Below are 27,429 nucleotides of genomic sequence, written 5' to 3'. Positions count from 1 at the left end.
GCTCGAAAATTGCCTGTATGGTTCACTTTACATTTTTCAAGAATATGACGAAACGGGGGGTGGTGGGGGAAACACTTGAACCTCCACTACATTCTACTTACATACCAACACAGCAAACACTAGAAACCACTACAAGCAGCTCAAAACTGGTTGTAGGAAAACAGTGTTTATTTCTGTTTTCTAACATTACTGTGAGTGCGTCAATAAATACTACATCCCCATCTTATCGCTATCAATATCATTTCCAACACGTAAATATTTCATTTAATCCCATGGCAAGGGGCACACAGCCAATCAGAGCAATGAAAAGCTGTGCACATTCAACGGTTTCCCATGTACGGGTTGAATAGAAGTGTTGTCAGGGCCTGGCATAATAAATAATTTTATGTACGTGTGATAAAATTGTTATGTAATGTGCTATGTCAACCCGCGGTCAATCTTACTGTTGCTGAAAAATCAAGTCACGAGTGAGATAATTCGTGATATATCTCGTAAAAACACAACATAACCATATATACTTGACTAGAGCGGTTTTTAATTGAGTGTCAACCGTAAAACCAGAACCAAACCAATTACTTACCAATTAGACTACTCAGCCAATCTCAAACTGTAGTAAAACCAAAACTAAAACCAAAGTAATTGCCTGATTACTTTCGACGCTCAATTGAAAACCGCTCTATGTCGCATAGAGACTAATAAATATTACTTGTGGAACGAAATATCTTTTGGTTCTTTAGCTCTCCCTCAAAAAAATATGAGTCGAGCAGGTTTCTGCGGCTTTTCAGCCTGCTACAAAATAATCTGATCAAGACCTAAGGCATACAATAATTCTAATTATATTACTGAAGAAACAAGGAAGAAAACCCCGTCTGTTATGATATGATTAACAATGTAATGTTAGAATTGACAAACGTGGTAAAAAAAACTCATTTATAGACGTTTGTTAAATACGGCCACCTTTTGCGACGTGCTTTACAATTTTGTTTTTTACAAAATGACATTAACCTGTGCTGTATCAAAGAACTAATTGAGCCAACAGAGCCAACAGAATGAAATAAATACGTTGAATCTGATGAAATTCGTGGTTCGTCTAAAAAAAAAGTGCTCTAAAAAAAGAGCAAGTCCATTTTATTGATAAAAAAATGATGTTTGTTTATAAGACAGAAAAAAGTTTTATAATTTGAAGAAAGAGAATACCAATTCTCTTCCTGATTGTTATTATTATTATTATTTTATTTTATTTTTTTTTCGATTTCGTTTACAGATTTGAACTACTTTATACAGCATAAACTGTACCACATGCATGTTTCGAATAGTTCGTTGTATTTACCAGCGGTTTGACATACGAACGAGACGAAAAAGTCAATTCAGTCTATTTAGTAATGACCCTTTCGTTTTGCTTGTACACCATGTTACAAAAAAGAATGTTTGCATCGCAGTTTCAATCAATCCGAGTTTTTCACATGCTCGTGTCCAGCCAGTCGTAATCTTTTCTTGGCAAAGGTATAGAGTTCTTCCTTTTGTCTTTCGCCTGTTGCTTTGGATCATTGGAGACTTGGCTCTGCGAAGAGAAATAAAAGGCATCAATTTAAGTAAAGTAAATCTCAAGCCAAGGGAAACCGGGTTCTCGCCACCCGAGAGAGCTAAACTAGAAATGGTTTGAGAGCTCTCAATAGCCTGCATAGCAGAAGTTTCCTTTCCTTTTCCAGGCTTATTTTTTCCTTATTTTTCGCTGGCAGTTTCGCTCCCTTCGCGTGCTCTTATGTAAACGTCTGATACGCAGGCTAAGCTTTCACTCGTAGGAGAGAATTCCCGGGACATTTCATTGCCTGAATCGAAATAGCAGCATTTTCAGAATTTACCTAACTGGATCCGAACTGGCTCACTTTTCCTAGACCGTAAAAGCTTAATATTCTTTTTTGGTTTTTTTTTTTTTGTTTGGTTTTCCTTGACCCTTGAGCTTGATAAAGCAATTCTTAATGAACATAAAACACGCTTCACACCTGTTGCCGATTCTCGTGATTCCGCAGTCTCATGATCAGCGCCCTCTCCCCATCAGAACCCAGCCCCTGTGAATACTTTTTCTGCGCGGCAAGCCTCTTTGCTGGTGTGAGCATGCGCTCTGTGGTCAGCACAATTCGCGCCCACTGTGAAAAAAAAAGACATTTTTACTGCTTCAAAACATATTCTTCTTTGCTGTTATAATAGTGTAACCTAGACGTAAAGCTTTGAGGTCTTCAATGAGCTGCAGGCTACCTGTCGTGTCCATTCCTTCTTGGTTTCCGCGACCATAAGGTAGGTATTGCCCATCATAGCAATCAGCATGTTCACAATCAACAGAGCACCCAGGATCAAAAACAGGAAAAACATGATCTGGAACAACAAGACAAGTTATAAACAAGTTTTTTAAGCTACATATGTTGCAATGTTGCACGTGATTCGACGCGCGCAGAATAAGTTCTCTTCAGGAAAAATGCGACTTCAATATCACCTTTCATTACAGTTAATAACGATCTCTTTGTAGTTCTGTGAAGCCTGTCTAGAAACTTGATTTAAAAACGGAGAGATTTCTACTAAATGCGTCTCTGACTTTTGAAAAAGAAACACGTAAAAAGGAACGAGAGGTTCACTGCACCAGTGCCAATAATTGTGTCTTAGGGGGTTCGAATCTTCCCTTAAGAATGAAATACAAAATGTCATCTTCTGGGCCTGGTGTTACTGTACCCTTCCAATTCAATGTGAAAAATTATGTTATTTTCCATCCATCGTTTTAAGCTGTAAAAATACCTTTGTGAATCATAGCTTGTTAGCTGTCTCTCTTATGGCGGATTAGTTAGGTAGAGGGGGAGAGGGAGGAATAAGCATTGGATAGTCCCCCCTAGCTATCTAACTTCCCAGCAGCACTTCTGGGCTATTAATAGACCGAGCGAGGCAGTGTGTATAACCATAATCGCCTGACGTAGACTTGGCGTAAGATTGCACTGCAGTCACAAATATAATTTACTTACCAAACCCAAAATCTTGAATGGTGATCTGCTGTTAGCCACTTGTCCATACAAGTCCTGAAATCAGACATTGGTGAGAAGTTAGTGTGTTTTAACAACAAATGAAAGAAAACGGGAACCTTAATAACGAAGAGCAACAAACTCCTCCTCCTTTCTATTTCCAGTGACCTAACTCCTCCTAGTCAGTGACCCTGCATTGGAGGCAGAGACTTTGGGAACGAGATTAGCATGATACATCTTTTGATAAACATTCAATGGAAGAAGATTTATCCATAACGAGGGATATTTTCTCCGTCTGTCTCTGCCTCTTGCATTGCTTTCCTGCTGTTTCGTCTCGTACAGTCTTTTTGTTTCTTCGCTTTTTATTAAGGGAGGGAGATAAAGACAGAAAGTCTCATCTCTTAGTTAACCGTCATCGTGTTCTACCACGGTTTAGTATAAATCTACTAGCGTTCTATCACGACTACCGTTCTCTGATTGGCTACGCTACTCACCATCTATTCTGTGATAGATAGTGTGTAGCGTGGCAGTGTGCCCTTGCTAACAAAATGACGGCCGCTTCTTGGTATTTTCGAAGTGTCTGTGAAGAAGATTTAGATAAAGTTTTGAACGACTAGTAGATTTATACTAAAACAATTAGCTTATTCGCTCTCGATTTCTATGCGTCATAGTAGACTCAGGCTGCGACCTCGTCAACTACCACGCGATAGAAATCTCGAGCTCATAATCTAATTGCGTATTAGTAAGTAACGTATACCACCTTTTCCCACTCGTGTTGCTTTATGTACCTCATACTCCCCTAATGAAAGAACAATGAGTCCAAGTCCCGCAGAAAACCAGCGTGTAAAGAGATTTTCTTCCACAGTTCGGTCATCATACCCCATCACTACAAGGAACATGGCTGAAGAAAAAATAAAAACTGAGAAAAATACACTGATACCAAGACAGGAATCTTTACAGAAGTATCTGGAAGTTCAATACCAACAAACTTTGGATGCCGTCATTTTGACAAGTTGAGTTTAATTTTGATTCAGCTGTAGGTTTCGATTGTTATTCTTGTTTCCCAAGCTCGCAGATCAGCATAAAATTGATGCTAATTAGCTGACGTCACTAGACTACGAGTAGTCCCGCTTTCGCTTAGTCAGTCGTGCGTGACGCGAAAGAAAAATGGCCGTGCGAACTCCTGGGGGCGAGAAGCACGCGAAAGGAGGGACTACGTTTCGCGTGCTTCTCTCCTCCAGGAGTTCGCACGGCCATTTTTTTCTCGCGGTTTTCTTTCGCTTCACGCACGACAGAGTAGTCTATGACGTCACTGTCAAAGGCGTAATACCCATTTCAGTTCTCAAGTAACCGTTACAGTCAAACAAAAGAAACAACAGAAACTTGCTTCAAAGCTAACGGCTAGCTTTTTAGTACATTTTGAAGAGCTTTTGCTGGTTTTGTTTCGTTGTACTGTGAACAATTTTCTTGCAAAATCAAGCAAACAAACATTACTTTACGATACTCACCTTGTGAAAATCCAATGACAAAAATCATATAAATGACAAAGAAGATGAGGAAATCTCTCTTTAACATCTGATAGATCATCACCACGAAGGGTCCAACCAGAGCAAAACCCCTGAAACACAGAAATTTAACAGCGCTTATCGGAAACTGAAATGTCATATCATCAAAGAAAGGATTTTGCATTGAACAATGAGAGATAAGTTGATTGTGGAACAGAAGAATTTTAAGACTACAGGGGGATTTAGCCCGCACAATGCTACAAAGGCCAACACTGTTGGAGCTTCTTCCAGTTTTCATAGCATGAGACGGGTAAAACTACTCCCCCTAAATGGGATAATCACAGCCCCCCCCCCCCCCTTCCCCCACCACCCCCAACAATTTTGTCAAGTTGTCTACCAGGTAACTACACGTAGCATTCCTTCATACTGTCTAATGGGGTGGAGAAGTTATGAGAGTGTCTTCCTTAAGAACACAAAACGGGTAAGGGAGTTGATATAATTTATTCCAACAGTGTAAGGTCAGTGTAGCGCATCTGCTTAACAATTAGATAATGAGCTCGAGATTGCTATCGCGTGATGGTTGACGAGGGTGCAGCCCAAGTCAACTATCACGCATAGAAATCGAGAGCGAATAATCTAATTGTTTTAGCATAAATCTAGCAGTCGTTCAAAACTTTAATCTAAATCCTCTTCAAAGACACTTCGAAAACACAAAAAAGCGGCCCCCAGCGCACGCTGCTGGGCTACTCACTATCTACAATAGAATAGATAGTGAGTAACGTACGTAACCAATCAGAGAACGGCAACGGCATTTGTGATAGAACGCTAGTAGATTTATACTAAAAAATTATACATGTTGACCCGCTACTCTTAAGAGTCTCAGACGGGCGAATTTTTCGAGTCCAAAACTTGCAATACCAATTGATATACATGTAACTTACTGAATACAATCCAGATTTGGTTGACAATTTTCAATTCATTGACTGTCATTGTGTATAGGGAGAAATTCATATGGTTCACCCTTTCAAAGGACTGCAGCTTAGTTTTCAAATGGACTAAGCACACTTTAAAAACCAAAATAATGTATCGAACATGGCATTGACTCCATACCTGCAAAACGTGAGAGAGTATGGCCAGGCCATTATAAGGGCTGCAATTGCTAAATGATCTTCCGTGTGAGCAGCACATGTGAAGCGAGCTGCTAAGCAAGTCAGTAATAGCACACAAGATAGCGTTAACAGGAGACGAAGAGGATTGTGAACCTGTCAGAACAAATAAGGCAAATATATTAACGAGCTTCTACAAAAAGTTGAGTGTAATTCCCAGATGGCATGGCTTGAGTGTTGATCATTGACTGGGGGTGTACTCCCTTGTATGGGTTATATAGGTATGCGCGGCCCCAAAGGGTATAGTTTTTTAGCTGTTTTGGTCAGAAACTGGGTATCGATTTTGGCCATTTGGTCTCAAACAGGGTATGGTTTTTGCACTCTAGTCTTGAGTTGACCCATGTGTTTTTTAGAAGAAGCTACTTTTTCCTCATTTATCAATAAGGCCATCAACAAAAGGCCATCAACAAAAGCCCCTCAAAATGCCTTTAACATAGGCCTGAACTAGGGAACTACATGCATGTAAAATCACAGATTTTGGTCTTAAATAGGGTAACGGTTTTTGGGAAGCAAGTCGCACACTGTGACCCACTGTGATCCCCCCCGCCCCCCAACCCCCAACCAACCCGGATCATTAACTTAACAGAAGAAAAGAAAAAGCAGGTTAAACAGTAAATTACAAATTATATTTAGAGAAGAAGCCACATCAGTCTTAGCTGGTTTATGAGGGTCCTCTATCCTGGTCCAATTGGTTTTTGTGGAGGGAGGAGAATCGGTGAACCTGGAGAAATACCCTGCGAGCAAAGCAAGAACCAACAACAAACTCAACCCACTTATGGCACTGGGCCGGAATCGAATCCAGACCACATTGGCCCTCGCTCCACTGCACCATCCCTGCTCCCCAAAGCAGTAACCTTAGTCTCAGAGAAACCAGAATTATAATACAGACACTTCCATAACGCAGAAACTCAGCTCTCTCCTTTGGTGTCTATATTAAAGAGGTTTGACCGTACCAAATCAAAATCGTAACTAACATAGTAACGTCATGACTTTATCCTAACAATGAAAAAATTAACAGGGCAATAAATTTGCTATTTCCTTTTCCCTGAGTGTTTGATAGTACCCCAACTGTATTTATTGAACACCCTCCCACACAAAAGTCTTACCAAATCAAAGAAAACAGTTTTGCGCTTCTCCTGAAAGATCATCTGTCGGATCAGAATAACGATATATAAAAATGCAAACAGCAGTGTCAAGATTTCAAAAGCTGCCCGAACCTGTTGGAAAAAACACACAGAATACTGACAGTCAACAATGCCTTTCACCATTTGAAAAATGCCAGTTAAAGAACCATTTGTTTTTTCTTCCAGTGCAAATTACATGTAGCATGCTGTTAAACATTGTGTATCATTGTCTGCTCAGATATTTAGAGGACTAAAGGAATATTCTCTTCCAGTTATCCAGGTTACTCTCCAACTTTTATTTCAGTGGACAAAGACAACACAGCAACCCCAGATCTCCAGATCTTCAACCCCAACCACTTGACAGAGAGTCCAGTTTAATTTGAAAACTATCTGTGGTGGCCCACTAGTGCTGCTACCACATACTGAAAAACAAGACCATCTCTGTGCGAAGACTTGCCTTCTCTGTCCAATGAGATTTTACTGTCACGCCAGTAAAATATAGTTAATGGAGCGTGACGTACGTTCTGAATGAGCCGTTCATGGCGGCATCACTTTCTATAGAGCTATTGAGCAGTTATATTCCAAAGGTCAACAAACTGTAAGCGTTATTGTAGCTAAACCTAAAACATTGTAGCTTTGTTATCTTCTGAACGTTATAACGTACCATAGCATTGGTGCAAAGCATTAAAGCACTATTCATGTTTAAGATGTTACACATGTTAGGGTAAGCTGTTCGGTAGTACAGCCTTTTCTACTGGCTTACAAGCAGACGAACGTCTCCATATAAAAGCTCGGAAAACTGTTAAGAGTCCATTCTGCGTTCGTCTGAGCAACGTAGCTATTACTTATTGTAAATCTATCGTTTAATTTTCCCTCCCTCCCTCCCTTTGGAGACGAGGTTGGTCATGTATTCCTGCATAATAAACAAGGGGTCACTCCTGTGTGGTGCGGTTAAGTCTGTGCAGCGACTTCCCCCAAGCTTGTTGTTTTTTCATCGCCTTTGAACATCGCTTGCTAACCGATACTCTTGTCCGATCCAGCACTAGTCTCCTCCGCAGCCGTTTTTTGGGATGTCACGCAACGCTCCCCCCAAAGAAACGGCTGCTCACATCCGAACCACATTCTTTTCCTTTTGTGTTTGTGGTTTGTTTGCGCTCCGTTGAACAGACCAATCACATAATAGCAAAGTGTGAATGACGTAAGCTTTCCCGCGGAAAGGTCTGCGGTGCGAACACGCGAGGGATTTCTGGCTTTTGTTTCACGCCGCACGTCGCCAAAAATAGGCGGTGTTCGCAAGTTACGATCATGACGGACGAAAAAAATTGTAAATGAAAGTCCTAAGTACAAGTGCTTCATGTGCTCATCGCTATGTTCAGCTATAAATGAGACAATATATATTTTCTCGAAATGTCAAATTGTAAGCGTCAATCAAGGGCCAAACGCTTCCTACAGATTGTAATCAGGCCGGAAAGAGCGGCATTCAGAACTCGATGTCAACAAATCGAGCGAAGCTACTTGATTTCCTGGTTCCTTTATTAAGTTAAAATAGATATATTCCTTCTCGACAGTAATTTTTTGAGTTGAAAGCTTCTAATAATTAACTTGAACTTTGAAGAGTCCTCAGCTACATAGGAAGCTCGTTCAAGCGTCGCCGGTATTTTTCGGCGTCCCTAAACAAAAGCCGGAAATCTGTATGTTTATTTGTGACATCTCCCACGACGGGATACAAAGATAAAAAACATTCCCTGATTGGACAAGTTTCAAAGGGCGAATTTGGCGCGAAAACGTTCTTGAAAATGGAACGGAAGCGGTGATTGGCTAATTTCGTGAAAGGAATGTTGTTCGGATGTGAGCAGCCGTTTCTTTGGGGGGAGCGTTGCGTGACATCCCAAAAAACGGCTGCGGAGGAGACTAATCCAGCACGTGCTGTCTGTCATTCAGCTCGTAGTGCTGGGGAGATAAGTGAGGTTGTTTTGTCACGCTATCGCCGGAAGTCGCATGGGCTAACCAAACGCAAGGCAGTGTTCCCCCATTAACGCCATCACGAGTTGTTTGTATTTGAGTAATAGCTCTGGTTCAATCGCAAGTCGCCACGGTTAACTTACTTTCGCTAGGAACAACGACATTAAATAAGCATACAAGTATACCATCATTTCTCAGAGTACAGAACAGGACTGATTTCCACGGTGGGGGCTAATACTTCTACAGAGAAAACTTATTCCCACAGTGGAGCCGGTCCTTTCTACGGTAGAGACTCATTTTTACAGGAGGCTCATTTCAAAGGAGGAGGCCAATTTCAATACAACAGGCAGCCTTATATGTGTGAGGAAAACAAGAACCATTGCCAAGAGGAGGGATGGTTTTGTTTTACAGTGTGTGGCAGTGGAACTGCTACCGGCCACCATATTTATAGTATCAGGCTAACACATCTCTGACTAAATGTATATAATATGTACAACACACTTGAAAATGTCACACAATTTAAACAAATCACACACCTGATGTGAAACATCATTATGAATTGTGTTGAGGAGAAAGCAATGATCACAAAGAGTGCCATTATCCAGAGGATGGGAAGCATTGCCTTCTATTGTTTCCACACAGTCCAGGTTCTGACAGGAAAACAAAATATGGGAACAAAATAAGGACAACCAACATCTTACACATATAAATGTACGTCTACTTTAAAATGTCTAAATTTCCAAGCTAGACTTGTAAATGACAACAACATCACCTATATAGACAGGAAGGATTGATTGAGGAAAAATTGCATTTTTCACATGTACATATATTTATCATATGAACATGTATGCGTACATCAAAAGGATGTGCTTACCGCTTTTCTCCATGACTGACAAAAATGAAACTTACCTCAAGTGGACGGAGGAGTATAGCAATGCTGAAGCAGATGAGAAAAAATATATACAGAGCAAGCAGCTGATAAAACCTGGCAAGAGCAGATATACAGTGTACATTAACACACATTTGTGATGAACTGATAACCAGCTGGTGAGACAAGACCATGCTAATCAAGATATACATAGGTCTAGCAAAATAACTGCCTGCATGCCTGACTGACCGGCAGATGGACAGGCAGACAGACAGATGGATGGGCAGACAGATAAATGGATGGACGGACTGACTAACAGTGTGATTGAATGATGGAGATACAGGGGAGGACAGACAGATAACAGGACAGTGAAAAAAAATATGTCAGACTAACGTACCATTTCTAAAGATCAAAAGCGTCATACTCAGAAGTAATTCAATGGTCAACTCTGAATGGTTCATAGTTACAAATGACACACCACCAAGCTGACTTGAAGTGACAAAATCTATTCATGCTGATACATGACTGCATGCTGCTAACAAATTGTATTTTATGTACAAAAAGTTCCGTCCTTGTTGCGTGTTTGTTCACATACCTATAGCGACAAGCATGATTCCATTTCTCTTTGAGCAAATTGTTGAGGATGCCATCAAAGAGGGCCAAATGTGATACAGATTCCTAACACAAAATAGAAAAAAAAAGAAGAAAAGAATTTGAATGATTTTAAAAAAGAGGAAATCAAATTAACAGCTTACTGCTTGGAAATATTGCAAAAAGGGAATTATAATAGCGGGTGATGGGCTACAGGGATCAATCGGTGAAGCAGAGGGCACGTCCATGTACCACTGACATACTACATACTGACATACTACAGTGAGTGACAAAAGTGTTGAGACACTTCACAGTAACATTTGATTTTCGAACATCTTGGAAACATTCCCCCCCCCCCCCCCCCCCACTCCCCCTTCCTCCAAACAATGTTGATTTTTCAATTTCTAAGACTGTAAGACTGCACAGACCACAGCACCTAAACAACATTGAACTGAGGGACTGGGGGTATCAGAGAATTAATGCTAGATGCAAATAGAATAGAATAAAAGGTTAAATAATTATCGAAAAGCATCATAATTTTTCTTAAGTGTCTCAACTACAGTACATGTACTTTTGTCACTCATTGTGGGTACAAAAAGTGAAGCAGAACAAATATAAATTTAATTTTGGCAGTATTATCTGACTCAGTAGTGTTAAGTTTTGCTGATATTGAAATGTCTGAGTTTGCACCTTTATGATTTGTTTTAATACACCTTCCCACTTGTAAAACAAAAGATCAGGCAATGTTGAGCTTTAAACTATATTGAGCTTGTAGTTTGTTTGACTCATCTTTTCCACTGCTTTTTTCTTCTGCTGTATTTTCTTTTCTTGTTTTCTTCCTTCATTCATTCAGCTGGCCAGTGATTCATTTAATTGTTTGTTAATTTTCTTGTTCTTTCATTTATTCATTTGGTGTAATGCTCACTTACCTCATGCGTGATTATGTTGAGTGCAGAGTTTTCATTTATGTGTCCCTCGTGAGTAAGCTAAAAAATTGAAGACAAAATAATTATTACGATTGTAGATCATATCACCAAGAACCAGTACCAATACATACACAGTAATCAAGGATCAGCCTTAACTTATTGAATATAATTATCATACAAAAAGAAAACAAAGAAGTTGAAAGTACAATAGTTCTTAATCAAGGAGGATAATAAGTTTTATAAGTCAATGCTTTGGCAACAGTAATGTTGGGGGTGGTGGCAGGGTGCAAAGAAAGCCACTTTTCAAGCTTCCCCAGCCCATGTAATCTCTAGAGTTTGACATACTAACTGCATTAGGGTGCCATGCCTACCACAGGGCAGGAAAAAACCCGTAGGTCCGATTGCCTGGGGCAAGAAAATTTTGCTCTACCTTGGGCAAGTGAAATTAGTCTACCCTTGTGAAATAACTTTAGGAATTCCTAGGAATTCCTAGGAATTTCCTAAGAATTCCTAGGAAAAAATTCCTAGGAATTCCTAAGAATTCCTAGGAATTCCTAGGAATCGAAGGTGTGAATTTTCACGGTAATTCGGACTCGGAATTCCTAGGAATTCCTAGGAATTCCAAGTTTACATGGAGCTGACTTGGAATTCCTAGGAATTCCTAGGAATTCCAACTGAAATATACTCACCTTGGAAATTCCTTAAAATTCCCAAAAATTCCTAGGAATTTCTGAGAATAACTTGGAATTTGTTGGATTTTTTGAGAATAGGTTGGAATTTTTTGGAAAATCTGAGAAAAACTGGGAATTTTGTATCATTTGTAGGCCAGGCAAAATTTTGATGATTAATGTCCAGCATTAAAATAGCAAATAAAGTCACTGATATCACATCAAACAGGTTTTAAATCAATGGTTTATTACATTGGCTTTCATGAACTTAAACATAAGAATAATTATCCTGTTTCTTTTTCATTACATCAAGAGTAAAAAGTAAAACTGAAAACAGATATGAAGGTCAAACTTTTACATGTTTGATAAAAAGAGAACTTTTTCGGATAATCTACTTACTTTTTTGGTTTACAAATCCAACAATTTTCCATACACAAGATTTTAGCTTAAATTATTGTTATTATGTGGAACAAATCTGGATTTTCATGAATGTAAGGAATCAATGATAAGAACAAAACTGAAACAATCCTTAAAATTAAAAAAAGGCTGAGTTTGGGCAAACTTAGCTGCTGTTCAGTTATTTCTGTTGATTCCACAGCTTCTTTTGTTACCCTCTAATTAGGGTGTCAACAGCTAGCCTCTCCATGTTCATCTTTGTTGTATGACACCTAAAACAAAATTTAAAAAATACATTACATTGCGATTTATCTGAGGTACTGTAAGACTGAGATCCAAATATTTATGTGCTCACAGTTTAATACATACAGCTAATTAAGATCTGACTGTAAGCTGGTTGAAATGTTAAAAGAGAAGACTTGATAATTGTGAAGGTGCTTGCATACTATTGATAAATATGTTACATAAATCGTGTGCCTTCAGTAGATTAAATCAGGGTTTTCCTTCTTCTATAAGTGTATCAAACAACTCTCGAATTGGAGGATGCACTGTATATACATCACGGTTTTTAGCCAAATTTAGACATTAGAAATATTAAAAAAGACACTTAAAACATTAAAGGAACATTTCCACTGTAAATAATAGAGTAAACACAAAAGAATATACAGATGGACAAAAATTGAAGATCAACACGGATTGCCATACAGTCAGGCTGAAACACACAGGAGACATCAAACTCATGCACACTGTGGCTGCCTCGTTGGAGTTTTTGTCAAGAACTATGACTGGGATCAGAGAGAACTGCTATATTTATTTCGTTTGAACAAGTGAGGCGAGAGAAACGACTTGTTCCTCGCAAATCAAATTGTTCAGGCACGCACTGTGGGCAACCTAAATTGTTTCAACTTTGCTTTAGTCAGAATTCATTTCATGCCATGACTGAGTGACCCACTCGTGTATGATTCGTGATGATAAAGTTCATTCAAAAGCTTTTGTCTAAATACAAGAATTTACGTTGTATAATATAAGGTTACTTGAATTCGATTACTCACCAAATAATTCTGTATACGGCTAATCTGCCCTTTGAATTTTTCCCCGTTGAAACATCCACAGGAAGACTTTCTTTTAGCTCCAAATCTTCGCCAAGAATAACTTGTTTCTCGTTAATGACACTCACGCTGTTTTCTTCTGATCACAGGACCGCAGCAAAAACCATTTTGATATAATTTTGGAAGTGAAATCTACTAAAACGCACGAGCGATCAACCGTTAACGCTGAATTCAAAGACGGGCGCCAAAAGAGAATGAATAACGCGATCTTTGTCACGTTCAATCACCAGGATAGTCACGTGAAAATTCGCGTGCTGTGATTGGTTCAGTTGATCAGTTGAGGAGAGAATGGAAACTAGAGAAGAAAGAGAGAGAGACTGGCAACGAGGTTGCCGGACCAGTCGCTTTCGATTGCAAGGCTGTTTCCCTTTCCACGCTTCTTTGGTGGTCTTCTGAAAGATGGGCCTTGCTTCAAAAGGAAATAACTACACAAACTTTTTACGAAGAAATCAAGGAGGAAAATGGAACGTACTTTAACTGGTTGATCTGTCCTCGATGGTTGTCAAGATAACAAAGGATCGTGAGGCACTTAAATCAAGTTCACTGCAAAGGTAAGGAATCCAATTTTATAGGGATTTTCTGTTACGATAAGCTATAATTGTAAATAAATCAAACTAAGCAATGCATTGTGTGCTCTTTAAAAACCCCAAAGGCCGAAATTCACCTGAAAGGTTTCAGATCGACCTGACGAACCGAGATAAATTCTGCGAAATAAGCTTAAGCTTGTTGTATTAGTCCACCAAATCTATTTTGAGAACCCACGTGTTTCAACACCCAGTCAGCACAATGCAGCAAGTATAAATTTGCAATGCTTGTCGTTTTTCCTTTGAATTATTTATAAGGATTAACATGATATGAGATCTAGTCTTTTCAATACATCAAGATGTAGGTTTTTTTATTTTCATTGTCATTTATTTATGTCAGTTATTTATTTGTTTCCCACTGACTCATAATCTTTTTTATTCTTTTAATTTTGTTGTGTCATGAATTAAAGTGACCGCGAGGACAAGGAAATACAAGAAACATATTGACGATCCCACTATACCCATACCAAAATCTACAAGATTCGACCACATAAATTGCTTAAAGCAGTCTTCACAGGCCAGTTGACGTCATCTCCCTCTCTTGCATCCCTTTTTTCTGGAGATCATTTCCAGCACCATGAACAGAAGACCTCAGAGTTTTCAGCTCACCTGTCAGTGAGATGGCTGTTGGCAAAAATGTTGTGGACGACTTTGATGGATTATGGAGTGAACCTCTATGCAAGAATTGAAGCTTCACAGAAGCATTTGATGAAACCGAGTTGCCTATACCTGAAAAGACTACAGAAATACCAATTGATGTAATACACAACAACTCAGATTTTTCCACAGACAGTGATTCAGGTAATGATGTTGAAGTTTCAGTTCCGACTCCCCTGAAGAAATTGAGAACTCTGACACTGATGGCCATTCACTGGACTCCCCTGATGAAAGTGAAACTAATGGTTCCCAAGAAAAAAACATTAATTTTTCTGCCAAAGAATATGCCTGTATGGCTATTCTGGCCTTAATTTCAAGACATTGTATGACAATAAGAGACTGCTAAAAATATCCTTGTTTTAATGAAACTACCGGTAATTTGTCCAGAGAATGTCACAGTACAATTTTACAAATGTACAGCAAGTGCGTGGAAACTGTGAGCTTTTCATTTATGACATCTGTGAGAGATGTCTTCTTCTTTTTCCTAAAGTCATAAAGGATCAAGTTGTTCAACAGTGGGCTGTGATGGGTATGTTTGTGAATCTACAATTATATTAAATATATACATGCATATATATACTTTTGGTTTTATTGAAATTGTAAATAATGTATATTCATTTATGCTGACAGAATTTTTGCTTAATTTATTTATCAAATCTAAGAGCATCCATTTTTCTATCAGTTAAACTCTGGGTGTTTGATTTAAGGGTCCATACGGGCACATATACACTAACAAATCACGTTGGATCTAAAAAGCAATGTTATCAGTGCTATAGTTTTATGTTGAGTTGTCAGACAAACTGGAATTAATGTACATTTGTTTGGAAATAATTATCTTGGAGCTTGACAACAATAAAAAGATATGGAACGCCAGAGAAATGATCGTGTTGATTTTTACTAATTCACAGAAACTGATTCATGCACTGAGTTCATCTTTAATTTTGACATTTTGGGAAATTTATAGAAATTTCCAACAATAGTTAAGGTTTTTTTTAGCTATTCCCAAAAATTCCTAGATATTTCAAACACATTTTTTAAAACAGTCTGGGAAATAATAGGAGTTCCTAGGAATTCCCAATAATTTCCAGTCATACTTTTCACTATTCCCAAATATTCCCAGAAATTCCAAGGTCTTGGATTAAGCATAATTTGCATGGCTTGGAATAACTTGGAATTCCTAGGAATTCCCAATAATTCCCAGTCATACTTCCACTATTCCCAAATATTCCCAGAAATTCCAAGGTCTTGGATAAAGCATAATTTGCATGTCTTGGAATAACTTGGAATTCCTAGGAATTCCTAGGAATTCCTAGGAATTCCCAGACTACTGGGAATTTATTTCGCAGGGGTAGTCAGTAATCTTGTGAGTCTGAGAGAAAATGTCAGCTTGATAAATGATAATTTCCAGACAACATTTGTCCTCTGACTGTCATACCAGCTGCCACTTCAGCGAGTAGCATTTTAGTGGGGGCAAGTGAAAACTGAAATTTACTAGCCAACTGGGCAAGTGAATTTCCTGCCCTTGGCTATCACACAAGAACATGCACCCAATGGTGGGTGAAAATCTGCTTACTGAATCAAGATCTTTCAGTGAGAATGCAGCACATGTTACTTCACCATACTGCCAAAATACTTCTCTTTCACGAGTCAGAATGTGATCAAACATCTATAAGAGAAATCAGAGAACTAACTTTTGAATGATGCTCATGAAATAGGATATTAGTAAGTGCTTTTAAAATGCACATGTATACAATATATATAAATCAGATAGATAAAAACATCTCTGCCAAAAACCACCACAGCTGTCACAAATGGGTGTTTCACATTTCCATTTTTTAAGTGTGGTTTCCAGTTTGATGATGTGAACTTAACCTGCTGCTAATTACTTAAGGTCTGTTGATAAACAGTCAACCATATTAGTCCAGCTGTTAAGGGACAAAATTATTCGTTTTTTGATAAAAGCATCAAACTTGGCAGGGTTACTAACCTCTATAAGACAAATATTTCCTGATATGGAGCCATGCCAAGTTTTCTTCCAGAACCATGGAATGCGCATGTCAAAAATATGGCATACAAGGCCCTTACATGGAAACGAGGCTGATGCAAAATACCAATTTTTTTGCCTTCTGAGACTACTATGCCTAGTGTCTTGCTTTTTTAATACAACAACAAATTAACCATTGCCTTTGAGTCTTAAATTATGTCATGTGATAGTCACGTGACCATTATGTTCAATTACCAGCAAAGCAATACACACTGATGAAATCATTACCATTTTTAGAACTACCAAAGAAATCATTCAAACTCAGAATTAAAAACAAACTACTAAGTGTTCTCGAAGATGAAGATTCCTTCATTGAGGTTTGCAGGATCATTTCTAAATTAAAATGCCAGTAGCAGTAGCAAAAACAAAAACAACAACCAACCAACAATCAATCAAACAAACAAACAAACAAAAAATATTATCTATTAAATCACATTCTTTTCCCACTTTTTCTTTTTATTTTGTTCACTATTTTTTCTAACTTTCTATTTTTCTCTATTTATCATGGTAATAATAATAGTAATAAAAGTAATAATAATAATAATAACAATAATAATAATAATAATAAATCATTTGTAACTATTGATAGACTGGCCCGCCTAGACTAGCATAGCTATCTGCGGGCTAGTCCAACTGTAAAATGTAGGTTTTATTAAGAAATAAAATGATGATGATGAACGATGATGATTTTTTACATACCAATTTTATTATTTGCAATGTAGATTCTATTATCTAGACTAGGAAATTCAAACCTTGAATGTATGTTTTGGATGTGCCAAAAACGTAATATCAAAACTATGCATCAAATCGAGGCTGAGATACAGAGTCAATTTACATAGGTTTGATTGACATGATTTTCTTGAGTTACTTGCTTACTGTGACTGAGACACCTTTTCTATTTCACGTTTGAAACTTTTAAATATGCTGGAATAGATCAGGTATGTCACAACACTAGCTGAACTTTTTGGTCTGAATGAAACGTTTTGAAAAACAGCTTTCATTGGCTGTAACATTCCTAAGCCTGCTTTTAAAAACACTAGCTGAATAAAGGTTCTTTTAGTTGTAATTTCCACCACAACTGCACACACCAGTATAGTCAAGATTAGCCTTCGAGCATATGTTAATTTTTTAAGAGAACAAGAGTTTCCAATCACTTTGCTGCAGTATTTTTCAAAGGAAATGCAGAAAAAATGTCAATAGCATTAAAATGTAAAATACATCAATCCTGTCAATTTAGATAATGCAGCCTATGAATTTGTTTAGGTTGCTTTTAAAGTACGTTCTAAACTTAAATGAGAAAACAAGGAAACTTGTGATACGACCTACTGGATGGCATATTTTATGTCTATGAGAAATGTTATCTTTAATCTTTATTCTTTAATCATTATTTATATACGATAAGAATAACATTTCTAAGATCCTAAACCTAAAATTCTAATCCTAATATCATATTAACTTACAACAACATTGTACTTATAAACCTGATTTCCATGATTACAGGGTAAGCTGTTCCAAAGGGTTGCACTGCTGTAACTAAAACTATTTTTCATGTAGTTAGTTCTCGGAGAGGGAACAACAAGTTTGTTAACCGAGTCCCTCAGAGCATAATTTGATTCATTTCGTGTTACAAATTTAGAAGTGAGATATTCGGGAACCAGACCGTTTAAAGACTTGAAAACCATTAGAGCTTTCTGAATTTGACATTGAAATTGCAAGTCTTTCCAGCTGAGTTTGTGAAACAAGGAATCGACATCAGCGTCATAGCCCGATGAAGTTATTACTCGTGCAGCATGGTTTTGTAGTTTTTGTAGCCTGTTAGATAATGTTTTGCCACAATTACCCCAGACTAGGCTGCAGTAATCAAAGTGAGGTTGAGGTAGTGATGTTGCATATGCAGAGTAGGGTAGATTGAGGCACAAATGACTTAAGTTGATTCCTTAGTATTGCATCGCACATCCCTAAGTCATGAGCCCGTACGCGTGCAAAACGTAAGAGATTTCCCTCAAACTAAGCTCGATAGCGAAATAAATGCTCCTTTTCTCTTAAACGAGCACAGTGACCCCAATTTTTTTTCGGGTATTTGTTAAGAACAGTGTAATAAAGAACATATTTAAGGAAGAAAAAAAGTTTGATAGTAGAACATGATTTTTTTGGAAAATAGTTCCATACTGGGTGTATTTTGGCCAAGGCGAGGACTTCAAGCTAACCACGGAACCGTCCAAAAAAGTGCAATATTCCCACAACCAGGCAATCAAAAACGGCTTAAATAAAGCAATACTGCTTATATGAATAAAAGAAGCTTTACTTTCAACATAAAATTTTGTGTCTTTCAAGCAACCAAGACTTAATTTCGGAACAATACCGGTTTCGCCCCATGGCGAGTTCGCCCCCACTATAAAATGTCTATTTCGAGTTCGCCCCAAAATTTTGTGTTCGTGTTTACGTAGTTGTCATCGAGTTATTAAAAGTTTTCAAAGAATCATTTCAGTCTATACTATTTATGTCATCTCGCCATCAGGGAGTCTCGCCACCAACGAACTTTCGGTCGCCACCGAGCGAAGTCAATTCGCACCAAGCGAAGTCACCTCACCACCAAGTGAAGTTTCCTCGCCAGCAGTAATCTGATAAGGCAGTGGGTAAAAGAATGAGGAATAATCTCTATATGCGACTCGATCTGGTTGGGGGCGAACTTGATCAAGTTGAGTCGATGTAGGGGTGAACTCGGTGGGGGCGAACTCGCTGTGGGGCGAAACCAGCAGCTACCTTCAATTCTGTATGAAGGTGATTCGAATTTTTAACGTGTAACCAGTAAAAACACCCCCATTTTAAGAGCCTGCTGATGTGTTAACAAGCACGGTGACCCCATTTTTTCATTGCATTTTCTTTAATGTTCATATCATGAATGTTAATTATGCCAAGTTGCAAAAAAAGTTTGATGGTAGAACAATTTCAAGGGAATTACCTTAACTAAATTTATGGCTCCAATTGCAGAAGCGATCCTTTTACACAGTTGTTGTGGGAATGCCACGTCAGATTTTCATTGACATTTACTCCAAGTGATTTTGCAGAGGAAACTTGTTCAATCGGAACATTATTGTTGGAGAGTTCGAGTGTATCAGATAGAGTTCTTAATCTTTGCCTGGAGCCGATCAATATAAATTCCGTTTTTGTAGCGTTCAAGTCAAGTCTGTTAGACACAAGCCATTTGCTTAGTTTTTCAAGGTCATCAGATAGACTAGACTGAATCGGATGCAAATCAGAACCAGCATTATTAACGTGGGTGTCATCAGCATACATTCTAGGTATGCTAAATGATAGACAGTTAGGCAAATTGTTAAATAAATATAAATTAGAAATAAAAGAGAACCAAGGATCGTTCCCTGTCGCACACCACATTTAAGAGTGGTGAAGTCAGAGAGACAGCCATTAACAGAGCACCATTGTGTGCGCTTAGTCAAATACGATTTAAACCAATCAAGAGTTTTCTCTTGAATTCCCCACCGAAATTAGTTGTATCCCGTTAAGCCAGACCTAAGCGAATCACCTCAATAGCCAACATAGATCCATCCTTTGTCTTGGCCTCGATTTGGCGCAAAGCCCCAATACAACATTGTGCATGCCGAAACACAGGTTTCTAAGTTTGAATATCTTATTACTCTATATTATAATGTTCAAAATAATTACTTCTTGTTATTTGCGAGGAAAAACGAGAAAGAAGAGGAGAAAAAAAAATTAATCATATTAATGCAACATTTGGTATTATTTGATTGTTTATTGAAATGATGGTCATGTGACTGATCACGTGACAAATTTTTCGACTCCCAGATACTTGATAAGTTGCTGTTATATTAAAATGCAAGAAATCTAGGCAAAGTACTCTGGAAAAGGCTTAGAAATAAGCATTTTAACTCAGCCTCGTTCCCATGTAGGGGCCTAATATGTCATTTTTTGACATGCACGTAGCGCGCTTCTGGGTGGAAATTTGCGATGGCTCCATATCAGAAAATGTTTACCTTATAGAGGTTAGTCATCCTGGGAAGTTTCATGCTTTTATCACAAAATGAACAATTCTGGTTATTTTTGGCTCTTAACAGCAGGATTACATAGGGCACTTCAACAGAGAACTGGTATTATACCACTTAAAACATGTACATTTAAAAAAATCAAAACTAGAACTCAATTTAAAACTCAAACAGAAGTACAAAAAATTAACTGAATTTGCTTGTAGAATGGGCAACTTGCCAGTGGATTGGAACATTCACCATAATGTCACCATGTGGCATGGAAAAGAAGTTTGAATATAATGGTAGAAGAAGGGCAGTAGAAACGAAAACCTTACAAAAGCTGAAAAATAGGTCTTGTAGTTAACCACTACATGTATCTCACTAGTTAGAAATACCATGCATTGATCTATACAGTGTACAATGAAGTAACAAGGGCAACAGACCTAAAAAGATTTAAAACTGAATTTAATGGCCTTTCTTTAAAAACATTCTAGCAAACTGTTCACCTGTCTGCGAGCCAGTTTGGCAGCAAGTGTTAGAGGAGTGAAACCGAGTTTGTTAACAACATCTGTATGTGGTTTTGCACAATGAGATGCACAGTGACAGCCATAACCCAAGATGAGATCATACATGTCCTGAAAAATGTTGCACATTGAAACATTATAATTGGCATAAAATACCACTGATAAGCTAGTAAATACGTTTTGTCAAACACAGAATAGACTAATTTTCTGTGCAAAAACCAGTCACAACAACATCACTTGAGTTGTATCATAAAATATTTCAAAGGTCGTTTTTAACATTGAAGAACTTAGTTAACGTTTAATTTGATATATAAATGTTAATTATCAAATGGTCAAGGAATCGCATGCATTGTAATCAATACGTTTGAGTTCATGAAGCATGCTTCATAAAACAAGTGGCCTATGCCATGTGTAGTCCTGTCATAAGGTAGTATTTTGTGATACATGTAGCAAGCAGAATGACAAAAGTAGTATGGAGTAAAGGCTAGTTGGGATGCATTCATTACACATGTAAGTCAGGATTGTGAACTTCACTTGGAATTAGGAAGCAAATAATTTACCATTGGAGACAAAATTGCTGGCTGTTGGCAAATAATTATTGAAACTGCAGGTGACTTAACCATATTATTAATATACATGTTCAACTTCACAAGTCTGAAAAAGCACAAGGAATTTCTTGTAATGAACAATTAACATGCCCCACTCACACATTTCTTAGAACACTTGGACCTTCAGTCCAAGAAGTGCTAGCCACATCTCATGCAAATCTATGTACTTCAATACAATGTAGCCAATGACCTTAAAAATTATTGGTGCTTACACATGCATGTACTTGTCATGTGCGCGGCTTTCTAGGTATGCACATGTGTTATTAGTCACTGAGTTGTTGTGTCCCATTGATGCTAAATAATAGAACACAATCAATCTTAAAAGAGCTCAGTTATGGCATTTTGAGTTATTTTGGCCACATACAACATTACCTTTACACTGAAGAAAACCTGCAAATGTAGTTTACTAGATGGATGATACAAAATGACAAATTTTAAATTTTTTACTAGATGTGAAACTGTGACGTAGCTCCTTTAAGATCAATATTTAATCTCATACCATCCTGTTGTGTATAACCATCATGTGTAAGACAGTGTTGCCATTTGTATCCTGTTTATTGGGGCATGCTCCTTTCACTAACAAGTAGCGCACCATATCCTCCAAGCCAAGGCTTGCTGCAAATGACAATGGATATTCTCCCCAGTATGTGTTGCTGTAGAAAAAGAGAGGCACATGTACACACTTAGAAACTACAGAGACTATCAAAGTATACAACAGTCTTGTACAGTAAAAGATCAGGACTCAAAGATCCTGGTCAAAAATCATTAAGATCTCTGAGGATCTTGACTGAATTCTTGACTGGATCATCAGACTTCTTGACCACAATCCTTTAGGATCTTCAAAGATTTTGCTCAAATATCTTGCAAGATCTTTGAAGATCATGGAGGATCCTTGCAAAGATAACTGCAAAATGTTTCTCTTAGAAATATTATTTTGAGATAAAAACTTGTGCACATGTAGTTTGTCTCTTATTTATCATAGAGAACAGACAACAACTCAAAGTTTTAAATTTAACAAACACATTTTGTCGTTTTGAACATTTAAACTTACTTGTTACTTGACCTTTGGATATTATTTTGGTGAAAAATGTTTTTAATAATTTATTAACAAACAATCTATCGTAACTGCCAAAAGTTGGCAAGATTCACACTACTTCCATCACAAAATTGACATCATTACTCATTTTGTTCCTCACCTTTCATAATTGGTCTCGTCACTAAGAACAATACCCTCCTGAACAGGATGATCTTTCCTTGATTTTCGCTGATCCTCCGGGCAAAAGAAAGCCCCATAGGCACGCTCATGAATGTCAGCACCATGCTTGCAAAGGAAATGAACCATTTCTTGATTTTCATTCACTATTGCCATGTGCAGGGCACTCTCCCCTGAAAACAGCATTAGTTACCCATTAGTCATTATTCCACAATACTATTGTGTTCCAGTGTGGAACCAGATTATTGCAAGCATCTGCCTTGCTTAAATAATCAACATTCCATACTCCATTTCATTGCTAGATACTTGATGCAAGCTATAACAGAGTGTACAACAAAATAATACTGTATTCGATAAAGTTTATGTGATGATAGAAACATGTACAGTGTACGTCGTGTGTCATACACAACAATGACAGCATACTGCTGATACTTATTCACAAGATTTTGATACTATATCACTGGATATCACTGTTTACATTGTAGTTCCAATTTACATCAAGAAGTTCTGCTTAAATGTGGTAAAAGAAAAGGTACAGCATAGGTAGCAAATTTGAATGCATGTACACCATTCCACAGAAGGGTACCATTGAAAAATGTACATATAAGGACATTCCAGATCAAGGACTTACTACATTATCACATGTTCCCTCAGCATGTTGAAAGACAAAGAAAAAAAGATAAAATGTTGAAGACAAAAATGAGCACTGAATGTGAAAAACATGTTGCTTTCTCAAAATATTTACATGTATCTCAAGATCATACTTCTCTTCTTACCATAAAACTCATCACCGATGTAAATATCATTGACAAGAGGTGGATACTTCTTAATGATGATCTTGGCAATTTCATAATGTACACAAGTGGCATTCAGGAAACACAAGTGAAGAATGTTTTCTCCCACAGCAGCACGCTGGTCAATATCCCAGCAGACAGGTCTTGTGGTACTGCCTACAGTGGAGGTTGAGATGAAAATAAGAGAACTGTTATTAAACAATCTCAGAAAGGAAATACATGTACAGTTGAACCTCCAGTTGAGACCACCTCTCGTAAGCAACCACCTCTCCTCAGCGACTAGTTTTCCAAAATACCAAAACTTTCCCAGTCATATCACTATATTTGGAACCTCTTGTAAGCAACCACCTCTCATAAGCGACCATGGCCACTTTTAGAGCTACAGTAAAAGTTTGAAGTTTTCTTCTGTTTTTGACCTAAGTACTGTAAATGACCATTTGACAGATACTGTAGCAGAGATTGGATAATAAGGCGTTGTTAATATTATCGCATTCCTGGGATGTACAAGAGACGGAAATTCTCAATGGGAATTACAGGCTGGAATATTTTCTCGAAGTTGATGCACATTTATGGTGCCAAGTTTCAAGAACACTGCTTCAATATTTCCAGACATATCGTTTATTCAGTATTTTACCACTTTTTAGTTGCAAACAATATGACATCATCTCTGATCTAATTTGCATGACAGAAAAATGTCAATATCTCTAAAACAAAAAAAGATATTTCAAAAAGAAAAACGCCATTCTTTTGTATTTTGAAAGGCCTTTCAAATAAGCAGGAATTATTTTTCATGTCATATGCACGTTAAAAGCATATAAACATTATCTTTAACATTGGTCTGAGAACTATTAAATTATTATTTATTAGTTTCTGCTATTTAGCAGATCTGAAATGGGATATTGATTTAAGGGTCAGGTCTTAAATAGGGTATCAAATTTTTGGTCAGGCGATAAATCACAGATTTTCATCTTAAATAGGACAAGGTTTTCGGGAAGTAGGCTACACATATCCACTCAATGTTTCTGGAAGTACCTTAGCCCCACCCCAGGTTCTTGACTAAAGTGAAATCCATTTACTTCAAGCTCCATTAGAAGAGTAGAAAGAGCAACATCATCATAACATCAGACCATGTCAGATTTGTTATTTTCAGCAAACTTAGTTTATAATCTTACACTGTCAATTACCTTTGTCATGAGTGTTCTCCTCTGTTTTCAGTCAAGAAATGAGGACTGATGATGAATGATGTTATGTGTCATATTAATTGTCACTTTCACTGTTAATACTGTTATTTTGAATCCCTGCTATTTCAAAATGTTCATTTTTATCTTTTGTCTCAAGGTTACTGTTAACAAAATACTTTAGGGTACCTTCTGGGAAAATCTTTCCATGCAAGCTATTTTAAAAGAAAACCCAGAAACCTATATATAATCACTAAAAAGCTAATAAAATGTAGATTCTGAAAATATCAATATTTCTAACCACTTTGTTTTGGTACATATGCATGAGCCTCTAAAGGCAAAACTGACAGTGTTTGCTTAACTGAATTACGGCCCTTTGTGTTTCCGCAGACATCCAAACAGACTGGACTATATCACTCAGCAGTAGATAAGCTAACAAAGTGTGGGGCTTTTTCAATATTCATATTGGTTCCTGAGAAAATCTACTTTAAAGTTGGACAACAGCAAATTTTTCAGTTGATATGCAATGGGATGTCACACAAAAAATGTGTAGAATTTTGCGAAATTGCTTGGTTAATATTTGAAGAACATTCTGGCCATGTTTCATTAAAATCTGATAAATCTACATAACCTATAAATTCATTTGAATAGAGGTTACCACACGAAAAACAAACCCCAAGTTTTTGGCCTCTAAAGAATTTCACAGTTTTCGCACCTCATTAAGGTGGTTGCCAATGTGGTCATGTCGTCGACTAATGAAACACAAAGAGAAAACACCCAGCGAGTTTCGTAATAAAGGAGTACATTGAAATTCACCGGAAAGGTCACTTCACATGACCTCACCAGAGGAAAAAAAATTTACAATGGGCAAAACAAGGTCTTTGGAAAATTCATAGTCGAAAAACAAACAGACAGAAAGGCAGGCAAAGCAAACGAGGAAAGAAGAAAAAGGCAAGTGCGAACAAGGGTGGAATTGACTTCAGACATTTGCCGGTTGCAGCTATCAATGGACACAGGTAAATATTTCCTTCAGCTTTCCTTTGACAGTGTCTTCCAGGTCTTCCTTCTCTGTGTTAGCCATTGAATTAACACAAATCCCTTTTCCAGAAATGACTGGGATTTCTTTGTCAGAAATCTTGAGGCGAGCGTAGAAAAAAGTGAAAGACAGAAAGCCACCACAAAGAATTTGGATTACCGGATTATGACACCTTTCACTATTCATTACCAGTTCCCCCAAAACACTCTTTTCATTGTACATGTATTTCACATCCTTTTTAAGATTTTCAATTTTTTTTTCTCAACAAATGAAACTTGAATGCTTTCCCTAACTAAACAGCAAAAAAACGAAATTTTGAAAGATTCTGTTAACAGTAACCTTCAGTTCCACTTTAGTTCCACCATGTTACAAGGTCTCAAATTTACTATTCACTTCCCCTTACAAAACTATGTCAAATGTTTCATTTTAACACCAAAATATGGTTTTTCACAATGATGACAATTATAGTAGAAGAAAACAACATGCACCCTATCCAAAACAGGATACATTTTCTCCCAGCAGGGTGACATTATAGAGCTCAGTGTATTAAATGTCATGGCAAGACCAAATTTTAAACTGACCCTTGACATGACCTTCCGGCCTCAAGAGTCCTCATGGGCCCGATGAGGATGAGTGAGTGTTGACAGGACCTCATGTTAGCCCTACCTATCACATGACTATGAAAATTTAATGTCTACAGTATTTTATAATGCACTATTAAATGATCAAATCCACTTACCAGTATTTTCAGTTAATTCGTAATTATCCATACCAACATTTTCGATTGTATTTTCAACTCGACTGGTGCACTTGGTGAGGAAAGACACAACAGCGTTTTCTTTCTTCGAAGGCACCTTATCCTCGCGACTCTGTCTTCTCCAATGCACAAGCTCTCTTATTTCGATGGCCTTTCCAGCACCATTGTTGTATAAAAACTTTTCGCGAAACCCCTCGATGAGTTTTTCGACTTCGCTGAAGTTTTTCGTAGCTTGAGCTCTCCTAAATGCATCCACAAGGTTCCCTCCTCCATTCAAATCCACGAACTTGTACAACTCATTCGAACTTTTTTGCGTTTGCTTTATAACGTCTTTTCCTGCTCCTTTGGCTTCTCCCATGATAAGCTTGCAATTAATTCTTCACAGAATCATGCTTAAACCTTTAGGTTATTAGCTTAACTACCACTATAGAGCAGGTGTTGTCACTTCTGATATTTTCTGTTTAATACTCTAGAATGGTTGTCAGGTATGCCGCGCTCTCCAACCAACAAGTTTGTGATTAAAAATACCTCATGTATCACGCCAAACGTACAATTGCAGGTGTTCGTCCAGAGAAGATCTGCATTTTCTCATATTTCGTGAGCCGTTTTAGAGCAAAGACAGGAAAATACGAGGACAGTGGAGTGGAACGAAAAACAAAGATGGCGATGGAAGAGAAAGACTGGTCACAAAGGCGCCTTTGATCGCGGGC

At 37.7% G+C, this 27,429-nt stretch overlaps 1 protein-coding gene and 1 long non-coding RNA gene across 2 annotated transcripts; one reads left to right on the top strand and one right to left on the bottom strand.

Annotated features, from left to right (window-relative positions):
- Positions 1-147: 147 nt before the first annotated feature.
- LOC110061373 (transient receptor potential cation channel subfamily V member 5-like) lies at positions 148-27,429 on the bottom strand. Its single transcript, XM_089291021.1, has 18 exons — positions 26,702-27,429; positions 23,731-23,904; positions 22,938-23,127; positions 22,241-22,394; positions 21,116-21,244; positions 16,135-16,227; positions 11,151-11,207; positions 10,226-10,308; positions 9,672-9,747; positions 9,299-9,412; positions 6,783-6,893; positions 5,621-5,772; positions 4,514-4,623; positions 3,794-3,906; positions 3,009-3,062; positions 2,257-2,373; positions 2,004-2,147; positions 148-1,561 (listed from the first exon to the last, which is right to left on the bottom strand). The coding sequence occupies exons 1-18, from the start codon at positions 27,075-27,077 to the stop codon at positions 1,460-1,462; spliced, it is 2,349 nt and encodes a 782-aa protein (XP_089147147.1). The 5' UTR covers positions 27,078-27,429; the 3' UTR covers positions 148-1,459.
- LOC149118183 (uncharacterized) lies at positions 11,643-15,440 on the top strand. The gene is made up of 2 exons (XR_016207715.1): positions 11,643-13,871; positions 14,315-15,440. It is a non-coding gene; the product is annotated as an uncharacterized LOC149118183 (long non-coding RNA).

The sequence above is a fragment of the Orbicella faveolata genome, unplaced genomic scaffold, assembly GCF_042242905.1.
Source record: "Orbicella faveolata isolate gen_17 unplaced genomic scaffold, um_ofav_v1 contig_1, whole genome shotgun sequence".
NCBI lineage: Eukaryota > Metazoa > Cnidaria > Anthozoa > Scleractinia > Merulinidae > Orbicella > Orbicella faveolata.
This window is presented reverse-complemented; position numbering and strand designations above follow the sequence as displayed.